Below are 14,094 nucleotides of genomic sequence, written 5' to 3'. Positions count from 1 at the left end.
GGCAGCTAAGCGCCAGGCACTGCCCTAACTGCACCGTGTATATCCAGTTATCTAATCTTCACAAGGTATTAGCCAGTGACTGTTATCTCCACTTTACAGATGAGGAAACAGAAACTTTAAGTCACTCACCAAAGGTCACAGAACTAGTAAGAGGAGGAGCCGGGAGTCCAGCCCCACCTGTCTGGCCCCAGAGGCTGGCTCTAACCATTACCCTATACTGCCTCCACTTTCACAGAGTAGGCTCTGGGGCCAGAGTGCCTGGGTCAAATTCCAACCCGGTTACTTCCCAGTGAGTGTGAATCTCTAGTAATGAGCCATGTGACTCCAGGCACATTTTACACACTCGGTTTTCCCATCTGAAACATGGAGTCCACCACAGCACCCATCTCAGGGACTGTGGTGAAGATTCACTGAGTAATGCACAGAGAGGGCTCAGCACAGAACACGCACACGGTTAAGAGGCACTAAATGGTAGCTACTGCCCATCTTCAAGGATCACATTCACACCTCGTCACTTACGGGGTGCCTCGCCCCAGCAAGCAGCAGAGTTCACTGCTCCCAGGTTCATCATTCCAATCTCTACTCCTCCCTCTATTCTGGCAATGAGCTCATGGCATTCTTTTTTCATTTTTAAAGCACTTAATTGAGGCATGATTGACATACAAAAAACCTGTCTATATTTAATATACACAACTTGATGAGTTTGGAGATAAGTTTGCACCCATGAAACCGTCACCACAACCTATACCATAAACGTATCCATCACCTTCAAAAGTTTCCTCCTGCTTTCTTTCTTTCTTTAATTTTATGTGTGTGGTAAGAACATAGGAGCTACCCTCTTTTTTAAGTACTCCACACAGTACTGTTAATTTTATGCACTCTGCTGGACAGTGAATCTCTAGAACTTACTCATCTGGCGTAAGTGAAACCAACACCTGCCTGGTTCCAGATCCCCCTGGTAACCATATTCTACTCTCCGGGCTTAGGAGTTTGATTTTGAGATGCCTCGTATTAATAGCATTGGTATTTGTCCTTTCATGGCATCTTGTTGATTGCCCAAAGCCTGTCTTGCTGGCTAAAATCACGAGCCTTTGCCGGTGCATGGCTGCACTCTCTGATAAATGTGTGCTAGATGCAGTCATCTCTGTATAGAGCTGGGCACGAGATTTAGGAATCATCTAGACTAGCGCCATCCAAGAGAAACTAAATGCGAGCCAGATACAGATGTACCAGCCACAAAGGTAACTTAAAATTTTCTGGTAGCCACAAGTTTTTAAAACTACAAAGAAACAGGTGAAATCAATTTTAATATCCGATATATCCAAAATATAATCATTTCAATATGCACTCAATGTAAAAACATTTTAGTGAGACACTGTAAATTCTCTTTTTTCACACTGGCTTCAAAATCCACTGGGTATGTAACAGGTGCGGGGCATCTCAGCTCAGCCACATGGGTGGTGACCGCTGTGACCAGCGCGGGGCAGATCAGCCCTCTCATTCTACAGATGGAAGGACTGAGGCTACAGAAGCCTGACATCCCCTCCGTTTCACTATTTCAAGCCCTTGAACTTTACTTCCTTCTTCTTCCCCACATAGTCCCAGGAAAGATCAGACATCAGTCATTTCCAGCTGAGTGGATTAGTTTCATGAATTTAAGCTTTTTCCCTGTTAAGTGAATTTCAGACACCAGCTGAATGAGACAGAGGAGACCCATTTGGGGAGTGACAGGAGGTTGGGAGTCTCTGGGCTTTCTCCTTCCCACCCAAATCATGCCATCTGGTCAAACACACAGGCTATACATCAGAGTGGACAAACTGAGTGGCCTCAGGGCCACATTCAACCCAGAGATACATTCTGTTTGGGTTTAAAAGTAAAGAAGTTTCATATAAAAACCCAGACTGCCAGTTTCTCTTTCCAGAGATCAGGCAATACAATCCCACATGGCAAGAGCTGAGTAGTAGCTGGCCCCATTCAATGAGACATTAGCTTCCTAACTGGCCCCAATCCCTACCCTGCCCTAGTACAAGGCCAAGAGTCGGCTGCCATTTGTCACTGCATTAGGGTGATATCTATCTCTCTCCAACCCTCTGCACTCAGTCACTGACACAATCCATTTGGTCCCTGAAGTCACGTGAATTTGCAAGCCCTGCTACGTAACATGGTAACTAGCACTTGCCTTTCGGGGTCCGAAATGATAATATGCTGACAATGTCATCAACTGAGCCAATTCAATGAAACTTGCGATCAATACTACAAAAATCAATCAAAATGATCGCTTCTTACTGAACTTGGAAGAAATCAGGTGCGATGCCCTCCTTTGTCACACTGCCGTGATCTCTGTCATCTTGTCTCCTGGACTGTCACACCACTCCACCCCCTCCCCAGAGATGACCCTGTCCTTCACGTCTTTCCCGGGGATGCTCCTGAGTGTCTGGGAATGCCAGCTTTCTCCATTTGTCCTGGGGACCCAGATAGCGGGGGTGTACTTCACGGACTCTGAGTGGCAGCTGAGCAGCAAGGCTTGCTCGAGCCAGGACCCCTGACCGTCACGGCAGAGACGCTTACTTGAAATCCTCCGGGTCAGGCTGTATGTAGACTTAGATGTGTCCGAGGACGAGCATCTCCGATCTGGGGAGTTGGTCCGTGGGGTCAGCGGGACTTCACTGGCTGTGTGGACAGAGTTCCCGTCCTTGTCACTGCTCCGGCTGGCCAACCTGTAGGAGAGAAGAGGTCTCAGTGGTTGTCAGAGAATCCCCAGGGATTGGCATCTCTGTCCTGTGGGAGACAGACCCATGACGAGACTGCTCTCAGACCCAGTTTATGCAACTTGGAATAATGCAAATTTGAAATAAACTCTCAATAGCCGTTAACTCTCAATAACATCTTGCTTGGTGTACAAAATGTGAAATGATATAAATGAGTATTTCCCAATTTAGAACAATCTGCCAAGAATTTGCATAATTTCAACGCTGAGGCTGGGGTGGGGGGAGGGATATGTAAACTTACTCAGGATATTGCCACACGGAGGGCGTCACTTTGACCAAACCAAGACAAGACCTGTCAATCTTCATGGGGCTGTTTATACGCATCAGAACTTCTGCAAGTGGCTTTTGGTAAGAAGTGTCCCACTATTTCAACAGTCACTGTGTCTATAACGTCTTTAAAAAATATCCTATAACAATGTCACGCAAAGGCCCTTTGAATGGCAAGGCTGTGGCTACAAAATGGCCCTGAGAATCAGTGATTTAAGAGCAACATTTTGAAGTGTAGAAACAGCTGTGAATGAGCAGCCGCCGCAACTCAATGTGCTCCCAGTAAGGATGAGAAATGCTGAAAAAACAGAAAGCACTTCGGGGGGGCGGCAGTACAAGGTAGTAATCAAGAGCTAGCTCAAGGCAAGTCCCTCCCTCTCTCTGTGCCTCCGTCTCCCCATCTGCAAAATGGGACTAATAATAGTACCTGCCTTACCCAGTTGCTGTGAACACTGAGTTAACAATATAAAATGCTTAGAACAGTGGTTGGCATGTTGCAGGTAAGTGCTCAATACATTTTAGTTGATGTTACTATAGCAGAGGTGGTTTTAAGATCCCCCAATACTCACACAGCTACTAAGGACGCTGGGAGGGGAAAGGAGCGGGGAGACAGCTTGCAAAGTGGCCATGAGATTGATGCTGCTGACAGCAAGCCCCTCAGCCACACCTTCAAGACTGCATCCCCCAACTTGACATTTAAACCTGAGGCGAAACTAGTCTTAAAAATAGCAACTTTCAAATTCTATAAGGTCTGCAGATGCAGCCTGGGCATGACATGAGACTGATCTGATGTTCCTCCAAAGCTAGGGTCACAGCCAGGACGAATGGGCACGTTACGGGGCGAAGCTCCCAGTCCTTGCTTGCCTCCTGCTCCTGGTCTGTAAAAGGAGAACGGAGGGGCTTCCCTGGTGGCGCAGTGGTTGGGAATCTGCCTGCCGATGCAGGGGACACAGGTTCGTGCCCCGGTCCGGGAAGATCCCACATGCCGTGGAGCAGCTAGGCCCGTGAGCCATGGCCGCTGGGCCTGCGCGTCCGGAGCCTGTGCTCCGCAGCGGGAGAGGCCACAACAGTGAGAGGCCCGTGTACCACACACACAAAAAAAAAAGGAGAATGGAGCAGATGGAATGTGGGGCATGGAAGGGGGCAGACGAGGGCACAGAGATGCGATCGTACTAGATCGATCCTTCTCTCTCTCCTGTAAATGAAGCAGCAGCACCTCCCAAGGAAGGCGGGACCAAAATGTGACGCGGCCACTGGGGCCCCTCTGCCTGCATGGCCTGTTCCCCGGCTGTCATACCTCACCGAGGCCGCTGCCTCCACCTGTGAAGTCCCATCAGTCTTCAAGGATCAGCTTAAATGCCATTGCTTCCTGAAGCTTTGGTTGAGTCCTCTCAGACACGGTAGCAGTGTATGCCCAGCCCACCCCTGTCCCTTTGGCGACCATCAAGCCTCCGTGCCCTCTGTTCCTTCCGCCTGGAATGCTCTTCCTGCCCCCGTCACCTGTCTTGTTCCTCCTCATTGTTCAGATCTCAGCTGCAACAGCATCTCCTCAGAGAGGCCCCACCCTGTCCCGTCACCTCCTTCCACTCCGTCACTCCTTATCCCTGCACTTTCTGTTTCCCACTTCAGCACATAACTCTTCTTCAGTGTGGCCTGCCTGCCTATCTTCTGCGTCTCACACTAAGCCACAGCTCCATGCGGGCAGGGGCAGTATCTGCCTTACTCACCACTGCCCTCCTTGCCCTAGCACGGCACCTGGCACGTCTGGGGTGCTCGGATTTATTTTTTTCAGTGAATGGGTGAATGAATACACCTTTCCAGTGGTTCTTATCTGACTTATCTTGTGTCACTCTGATCTGAGTGCACGCCTTGTCACTCCTCCCATAACAGGGTACAGATCTTAACGGTGGGATCTGTATTTACTATGATCAAAAGTACCAGGTGCTGAGCACCTACTGTGTGCCAGGCACTGTGCTAAATGCTCTGTAGGAACCATCATTTCATCCTTGAATCAATACAGGAGTTAGTCGTTATGAATCACCCCCACCCCCTTTACAGACAGGGAAATGGAGGCCCCAATCGCATGGAGGGAGGGGTGGAGAATTGACCTGCACCACTGTGAAATGGCAGAACCCCAGTGGAATGCAGCAGTACCAGACTCCGGATCACATGCCCCACGCTACAGAGCTGGGTATCCCCTGGGAGGCCTGTAAGAGCCCTGCGCTTAGTAGGTACTCAACACATGCTTGTCGGACAAAGAAATAACCTAATTCACTCTTCAGTGAGGGTCCTTCTGGCACTGCCCCAAAAGGAGCCAGTCGGATTGTACCGTTTTTCTGACCCTCACCAGCCCAGCCCAGCCCAGCCCAAGAAAGCTGGGGGGACCCACATGATGGAAGCATATGTGACAATTAATGGTGTGTCCCCCCCAAATCACACACACAAAGGGCCAGCTCATCTGCCACATGCCACCCCACAGAGAGGCATGTTCTGTGGTTCTTGGTTCTAATGTCACAGTAGGAAAGCACCACAAGGCCTGTACACTCGACGTTTCTACTCCCTGCCTGTTTGATAACATGCAACTGCCTGCCTGGTAAATAAATGTGAGGGAAGCACGCGCACTAACTTCTCTTTCTGAAGGATTTAACCGGCCTCCCCTTTACAGATTCCTCTTAATATTATGCATGATATTGACAGTCAAAAATGTACTCAGTGTGCCCAGGATTCAAGGAAGACCTGGGTCATCTTAGGAAGCATGAAGGTCATGTACAGCTGCTCAGACTGTACACTGCACTAACTCTAGGTGGTCCCATTCATAATGACCACCACGTGAAGGGCACCTCCTGAAGCTGTGTGGTGTGCTGGCTCTGCTGGAAGGTTCCAGCCCACTTCTCTGCTTGTGGCATAACCAAAACAAGTGTCTTCCCTGAGAGTCCCACCCCAGAAGAAATCCCCTGCTTGTACAAAGGGTCGGCAGCCTGGGCAAAGCAAAACTATCCTCCAACCCAGTGGCCGTGCATCTGTAACACTCCGCATCTGGGGCAAACAGACACCAGGCTGTGATTTTCAATGTCTATCAGGGGTCTACTCTGGTTCAGAAGAAAATCCAAATTCCTTAATCTAGCATTTGAGACCCTACACGACCTGAGCTCGCAGGCCCGTTTTCTATGAGCCCCCCGATTCGTGGCGTTTGTCCACCCTGGATCCAGTCACAGCACCCAAATTGTTTATTACCCAGGTCTGCAAACTACAGGGCCAAATCCACTGCCTAATTTTGTAGAAGTGTTATTGGAGCACAGCTATGCCCATTCACTAATGAACTGTCTATGGTTGCTTTTGTACTGCAAGGATAGAAGTGAGTAGCTGCAACAGAAACTAAGCCCATGAGGCTAAAATATTTACTATCTAGCCCTTTACCGGAAAAGTTTGTCAACCCCTGTTCGACTAGCTTATTATTTCTTGTGTTTCAGGTGGAATAACCCTTTCCCTGGCTCCAGGATGGTCAGGAAACCCAGGAATGATCCCAGCACTTTTTCCTCCAAGCAAAAGTGATTGCATCCAGTGATTGGCACACGACCCGAGACAGGGCAATGAGAGCCTTTCCTGATACATTTGTTGCTGTTAAAAATGAGGCAGAGGGGCTTCCCTGGTGGCACAGTGGTTGAGAATCTGCCTGCCAATGCAGGGGACGTGGGTTCGAGCCCTGGTCTGGGAGGATCCCACATGCCGTGGAGCAACTGGGCCCGTGAGCCACAGCTACTGAGCCTGCGTGTCTGGAGCCTGTGCTCCACAACAAGAGAGGCCACGACAGTGAGAGGCCCGTGCACTGCGATGAAGAGTGGCCCCCACTTGCCACAACTAGAGAAAGCCCTCGCACAGAAACGAAGACACAACACAGCAAAAATAAATTAATTAATTAAAGTCTTTAAAAAAAAAAAAAAACGAGGCAGAGAAAAACAAAGCTTAAGAATGAGGCCAGGGCTTCCCTGGTGGCGCAGTGGTTGAGAGTCCGCCTGCCGATGTAGGGCATGCGGGTTCGTGCCCCGGTCTGGGAAGATCCCACATGCCGCGTAGCGGCTGGGCCCGTGAGCCATGGCTGCTGAGCCTGCGCGTCCGGAGCCTGTGCTCCGCAACGGGAGAGGCCACAACAGTGAGAGGCCCGCGTACCACAGGGAAAAAAAAAAAAAAAAAAGAATGAGGCCAAAACAGAAGAAACATAAAGAAAGAGAGTGACAGCATGTACATGCACGCCCATGACATCATTTGAGCCCCTGGATCCAGCTATGACTGCAGTCATTCTCCCAGGATTTTTCCATAACAAAACTCTATGCAAGACCGTCATATGGGTGTGCAGGGTGTGAACACACAAACTGAACTTATATACCTGCTGTATCTCCTATACTAAAGTTTAAATCCCCTGAGCATGGGAACAGGACTCTATCTAGCCTTGTAGGGCAACCTCAAGAGAAAAACTACCAAAGAAACTGAGACTAACTTTTCAATGGCATGACTGCCACTTTCAGGACTCGATTTCTGCCTGCAGGTTAGTCAGCTGGTCAACAGCCATTTTTTGGAATGAACAAGATAGCCCTGCCACAGCAGAGCTGGAGTTCTTCTGAGCATGGCTTTAAAGACACCAGATGGGCTGAGCCAACCTCTGTCACTGGAAAATGGGAACGATCCCTTGATTAACGAGTTGGTTTCACCAAACATCTCAACTCTATGCACACCTGCAGGATTCAGGCTACAACCTGTGAGTAATGGGAAGTTCCTTAACATTATCTTTATCAGTTGAAAGAATCTCTATCTATACCTAATAATAATAGAGATGAATACTTACGACCGTGCTCAGCATGTTACGTGCATATCTCATTACACTTAAAAGCGACCCTATAAAGTAAGTTCTATTACTTTTCCTACTTTACAGATGGGGAAACCCAGAATAGGGTAAAAAGAATCACTTAACATCTGTGATTACCAACAAGGTATCAAGCAGCCTTAGGTACTTTTCCATACACTAATTCATGCAATCACCACAACCGCCCTATAAGATAAATACTATTCTTTTTATCATGCCCATTTGACAGATGGGAAATCAAGGCACAGTGATCAAGCAACTTGTCCAAGGGAACAGAACTAGAAAAAAGTAGGAGAAACAGGATTTGAACTCACAGAGCCTGACACAGAGCCATTTGGCTATGGAAATATGTGATACTTGCTTCTAAGAAAATAAGAGGACTGAGGCATGACCCCCAACTTGGAGGGAAAGATGGGGCGCCAGAGGCTTCTGGAATGTTAGCCCAAGGGTTTAGCTGAGACAGCACTGGATCCCCACTGAGGCTCCAGCTGTGGGCCCTCACACTGTCTTCCCAACTCTCTGAGCCTCCCCTCTGTATCATGAGAAGTGACACTTGATGATTCCCAGGCCCTGGCCCTCTAGACTCAACCCAGACTCTCCGGCCACATTCCTCTCCCAGCCACAGAGAGGTGGACCAGACACGTGGCTGAGAAGCTTCAAAACTGCGTTCCCAAAATATCTGAGCGACTGGCAGATGGAGATGTTGTATGCGGGCGCGGGAGGAAAACGAATTGGAAATAAAACGAAAGACGCCAGAGAGAACATAAACAGCGAAGGAGGACACGATGGCGACTGGAGGTGCTTTTCTGCTCCCCTGTTTCTGAAGTTCCTGCTCAAACCAGCAGAGAGGCACTTGTCTGTTCATGCTATCCACACCAAATACTCCTTGAGCATCTAGCATGAGCCAGGCACGGGCCAGGTGCTAGGAGAGTTTGTCGTACTGACTTGGATTGAAACCTTTAGAATTTGGACATCCCTTGAAGAATATAGATGCTCACAGATCTCTTTTTCTGCTTGGAACGACACTCAACGTGATTAAACGTGCCCACATGCTTAGCGTTACACAGTTCATATCTCAGAAGGCCCGATGTGAAACGAGCTAAACCGAAGCCCCACCCCCAGCTGGTCTCACCAGCTTGCCGAACGCAACGAGGCACAGAGCACATCCTATCAGCAGCTAAGAGGTCGATGGAAACTCAGCCTTTCCCACTTTCATACCCCAAATCCTCCTTCCCGTGCCCCAAACCCCCTCGCAGAAACGGAGAAAAGAAAGGTCTTAAGATTGCCTTCCAGGAAGTTCGGAGCAGTTTTACTTACAGCCAGGGAGGAGTCTGGGCAGGGAAAGGTCCCAGAATTTCAACTTCATCCTCACTCGACTGGCAACAGCTGGATTCATAGCACTTCTGACAGCAGTGCCGGCAAGTCCATCTGCAGAGCAGCAGATCGGAGATTCTAGAAAGAAAACCCTGAGGCCATTGGGGGAGGTGGGTAGTGAAGAGGGGTAGAGGGGAGGTGGAAAGGGTGGGGAGGAAAAAGAGGAAAAACACCCAAAATTACAAGCAGCTGATCCCTGATGAGAAATAACGACTTTCAGGAGGTCCGTCTCAGCCACTGAGCACTCAGAACAAAATGTTTTCCATTTCTATTTACCAACTGCAGGCACAAAGATATGGCAAACACCAACCCTTTCGAGCCATTAATAGCGAGCAAAATAGCTGCAGGTTATTTTCTTTTGCAGTTTATGTGAACGTCTTTCTTGACATGGGGGTGGTTTATTCAACATCGTGAGGGCTATGCAGTATGTTCTCAAAACACAATGAATATTACTTTGTCTTCTTGAAAGCAGAGCAAAAATATTAAAAAAAAATAATCTCATGACGTGAGAGTAAACAGAGATAATCAAATGGCAATAAGTAGGGAGTGGGAAGGAAAACTTATCTCATCAACTAGTCGTCTTTCCACCGGGATCTCCCTTCCGTAGAAGGGGATGGAAACTGTGCCGTTATCAACATCCGGTTGCTGTTTAATATTCAATATCCCCGCAGCCCCACATAAGGCTCCAAAATGACAAGCAAGCATTTCTTGATTAGAAGCCAGACCAAACGAATCACCGAATTAACTCACCTCGTTTAAAGGTTCCAACTGCCCTTTTAGAGATCCACGTGAAGCCAAGGGGCGCAGAGGGCGAGGGGGGTGACAGAGAGAGAGAGACAAGACCAGTTTAGCAATATTCCAGCAACCCAAAAAAAAAAAAAAAAAGAAAAGCCCTGCTTGCTTCTTTCCACTTACCATCCTGGGAAGGGAGCTGACCTCCTAACAAGGTGTTGCTACCTTCAGGGTTGCTGGTAGCCTCCTGGCTAACCAACACCGAATAAATGGGCAACTTTAGCATTTCGATTTGATTTGCACCGTATGCTGTTATGAATCAGAGCGGGTGGACAGATAGTCGTGCTATCCAATGCAGCCACACTTCAGGAGAGGAGCAAACCTTCCTATACAGAAATAGCCATGAAGCCAACCCAAAAGGACATGATTAGCTAACATGCAGGCAGGCACAGCGTGGATGTGCCTTGGCTCCCCCGCCCTCCCCGAGGCCCTACCTTCCAATTCTGCTCCAATGGTGGGGAGCTTCACATGACCACCCACAAATAGAGGGAGCCAAAGAAAAGAAAGCCATAGTCTGGTCCTCGGGAAGAAGGGAGGGAGCCCCTCCCTTCTTCAGCCCCACCTCCACCCCAGTTTCTTCTCTCCGGTTCCCAAGGCACAGGCTCCCGCCACCCCCTTCCGGGAGAGAGTCTTAATGGCTTTCCAGACGGGCCAAGTAAACCAGGTAGGTTAGGAGGAGTCCCCCATAGAACTCAGAACTTTGAGTCAAGAGGGAGAAAGTTAACTGTCTTTTTCAATTCTCTTGCAAGGAGGAGAAAGTCTTAATTTGGTACCATTGTATGTGACATTTTTCTAACAGTTGCAAATCCCATCCCCGGCTTCCTTTTTCAACAGAGAACAGACCCCAGCTCAAAGCCTTGGAGACAGCCTACCCATCTAGAATCCCGAGAATGTAGCATTATTCTCATGGTGTTTATTTTTCCTGTTGCCTTCTGTTTACATCACGTGACCCTGGTTTTCTATTATGGTAATGACATAAAGTTTCCTTTTCATACTATTTTTTAAAGTTAAAATAAACTGCAAGTCCATTTATAGAAAAAAAATTAAGTGAATAACAGCACAGGTGGTTCGCAGCTCATGAAAAACTCAAAATCCTTGAAGTGATAAGCGGTTTACTGCAGCTTGGGAAACGACGTCTTGGGCACTAATCACACCGAGGCGGGTGAGGAGAAGGGTATGAAACTGAGTGAAGAAGCGCTAGTTCTGGCCTCACCAGTGGCCAATCATGTGACCTGGGCAAGTAGGGGTGGCGGGGGTGGGGCACTCTGAGCCTCAGTTAACCTCTTCTCTTTAGTGGAAGGGCTAAGCTAGGACACTATGAAAATGCTTTGTCCTGCCCAGCTGCACAATATCTGAACCCCTTCTGTGGCTTATGAGGACCAGACGGTTTGTCAAGTCCAGTTGGAACCTGCTAGGCACCGGGGACTGTCCTGGCCAATACAGCGGTGAGGTGAACAATGCAGCAAAAAGCTATGCCCTCGTGGGGCTTACGTGAGAAAGTGCTTTAAAATGCTTACGGTAAAGTGCAAGGATAAAGTGATGCTTTTTCACAACAAGCCAGGCTCACAGGGAAGTGTTTCTTGGGTATGTAGTGATCCAAAGAGAACCATTTCTAAAACCATGATGAACAGAGGCAAGGCCACCTCAGGGGCCCCAATGAGGTACAACCACGCAGCTTTCTCAAGGCCCAGGTGCAAGGTGACTGTCAGGGCAGCAAAGAGAAACAAGGAAAATGAAGAAAGAGGAAAGGGAAGATGCTCTGAGGCTCCCAGGAATGCCAAGTCTTTGAGGCTCGGTTTCATGTGTTTGACCCAATGGAGGAGAACTGATTCGAGCCAGGAAAAAAAGGAGGAAAGAGGAGAACCCAGATATTCTAGAACAGGGGGTGCAAGCTATGGCTAGCAGACCAAATCCAGCCTGCAGCCTGTTTTTCCATGGCCCTCCAGCTAAGAGTGGTTTGTATATTTTTATTTGGTTGAAAAAGAAATTTAAAGATTAATACTTCTTGACTCATACAAAGTATATGAAATTCAGTTTCAGTGTCCACAGACTTTTAATTAGACATAGCCATGCCCATTAATTTACTACTGTCTATGGCTGTTTAGTAGTGCCAGAGTCAAGAGGTTGTGACACAGACCATGAAGCCCTCCAAGAAAAAAGAAGTATTTACTATCTAGCCCTTTACAAAAAAAGTTTAACACCTTGTTCTAGGAGGAAAGTCGACATCACCGGGCCATCCTCATACCGGATGCTTAACAAATCCCCCACCGATCCCCACCAGCCCCCCTTTTAGGCCTCACCATGACCCCTAAGCACCTGTATGGCCTTGGGCAAGTCACTTAATTACTCTGTGCTTGAAGGCAGTCATTAAGACCCGTAGAAGCGTTGTTCCTTTCTCACTGCACTGTGCATTCTGAGGGGCAGGGACCTGCTGCTTTCTCAGCTGTGTCCCCACTGCCCATACATAGTAGGTGATTAGCCAAGTGTCTCTTGAGCAACTGTCGAACAGCGCCCCGCCCGACAACATCCACACAGTAGGTGAACAGTAAATGTGACCTTCATTGAACTTGAAAAGATGACCTAGGAATTCCATGAAAGAGAAGTCAATGGAGCGAATCTAAGGATTGGGATGTGAAGGCTATGGCCTAGGTGGCAGAGCAGAGCTCCTGGCAGGTGGAAAAGCCTAAAGACATGACGAGGGGATGCGTGAGCCAAAGGGGGACGAGGGGACCAGCAGCAACCCCAGCTGTAGCCGAGGGGAGACGTGAGCCCAGATGCACCCTGACTGTGGGAGCCTGGAGGCTTCTCTGCCAGGCTGAGGAGCCAACCCCAGAAGCAAGCAGCTCAGCGGGTCTGACTGCATGACCTTGGCGCTGACCCGTCGCCACTTCCCCCCCATGTATTGAGAAGAAAGGTCTTTCAGTCAAGCAGCGCCCCCTCACCGCCCCCTAAAGAAGGTGCTTGTAAATTATTTCAGCCTAAGGATTCTTGGGGGGTGTCCCCAAGATGATGGTGGTCCACAACTCCCAGACCCCAATGCAATGGCCCAAAGTAATCGGCTGCCCCCCAACACCACCAGCGCGCCTCTGGTGTGTCCCCCACCGCTCAACACCCAGTGCCCGGGAAAGACGACGTCCTTGTCCCTCCTGGCCGGAACAGGCTCCCTCAGCCGGCCAATTAGCCGGAGCCGTCACCAAGGCAACGGCAGCTAGCGGGCCGGGCGGCTGGCGCGCCCCGGACCGCCCTGCCCGCGGCCCCTCCCCTGGGGAGGGGTGCACGAGGGAGGAGGTGGGGGAAGGGAGAAGAAAACTCCGCCCCACCCCCATTCCTTCCCCAGGAGGTGAGGGCGCGCGTGAAGAGTCCGCTTAGGGCCTTTCGTCACGCGGTGCGGGGGTCCCCAGCCTCTTCTCCTGGGGCGCACCCCCCACTGCTGCACAGGTAGCCTGCGCTCAGACACCGTTTTTCTCCAGGCAAGTTTGTGGCAGCGCAGCCGTCTGCCCTCCCTCCCGCGCGCTCACAGTCACAGGGGGCGCGGCACCCCTCACCCACACCGCGGACCTGGCCCCCCGGCCTCAGCCCTACCTGAATGTACGCCATTTTCGCCCGCGCGCACTCACTCCGGCCCGGGCATGGCGCCGCCACGGCCACTTTGCCCTCGCCAACCCGAGAGAGGGGAGAAAGCAAAGGGGGAAGGAAAGAAAAAGGCAGCCGGGTGGCCCCAGACGTGACTGGCGTGGCTGATGAGCGGCTCCCGCCCCTCCGTCGGCCGCCCCGTCCTTGCCTTCCCCTGCGTTCCGGCTCCCGGAGTCGGGGCCGCCTCCCAGGTTGGGAGAGCCCGGGCGCCCAGGGCCTCCGCCTCGGCCTCCCTCGCTGTCCCGCGCTCCCCCCGAGGCGCTCCCCCGGCTTGATTAAGGCCGGGACGCCTGGGGAGGGAGCCCGGGGCAACCACGGAGACTGCAGCGACCCCGGCGCGGGCGGGGCCGGAGACGCTGGGGCCAGTGCGCGCCAGAGGCGGGGGAGGGGACCGCGAAGGGG

General features: G+C 50.3%; 1 protein-coding gene across 1 annotated transcript in view; it reads right to left on the bottom strand.

Moving 5' to 3' along the window:
- SYT17 (synaptotagmin 17) overlaps positions 1–13,656 on the bottom strand; it is a 90,233-nt gene extending 76,577 nt beyond the window's left edge. The window contains exons 1-4 of the mRNA XM_065892727.1: positions 13,642–13,656; positions 10,018–10,035; positions 9,211–9,359; positions 2,569–2,717 (exon numbers count right to left, since the gene is read on the bottom strand). Coding sequence (XP_065748799.1) covers positions 2,569–2,717; positions 9,211–9,359; positions 10,018–10,035; positions 13,642–13,656 — 331 coding nt within the window. The remainder of the gene's footprint in view (positions 1–2,568; positions 2,718–9,210; positions 9,360–10,017; positions 10,036–13,641) is intronic.
- Positions 13,657–14,094: the final 438 nt, after the last annotated feature.

This window comes from Phocoena phocoena, chromosome 15 (genome assembly GCF_963924675.1).
Source record: "Phocoena phocoena chromosome 15, mPhoPho1.1, whole genome shotgun sequence".
NCBI classification, from domain to species: domain Eukaryota; kingdom Metazoa; phylum Chordata; class Mammalia; order Artiodactyla; family Phocoenidae; genus Phocoena; species Phocoena phocoena.
The sequence above is the reverse complement of the archived record's forward strand: the minus strand, read 5'-3'. Positions and strand labels throughout refer to the sequence as shown.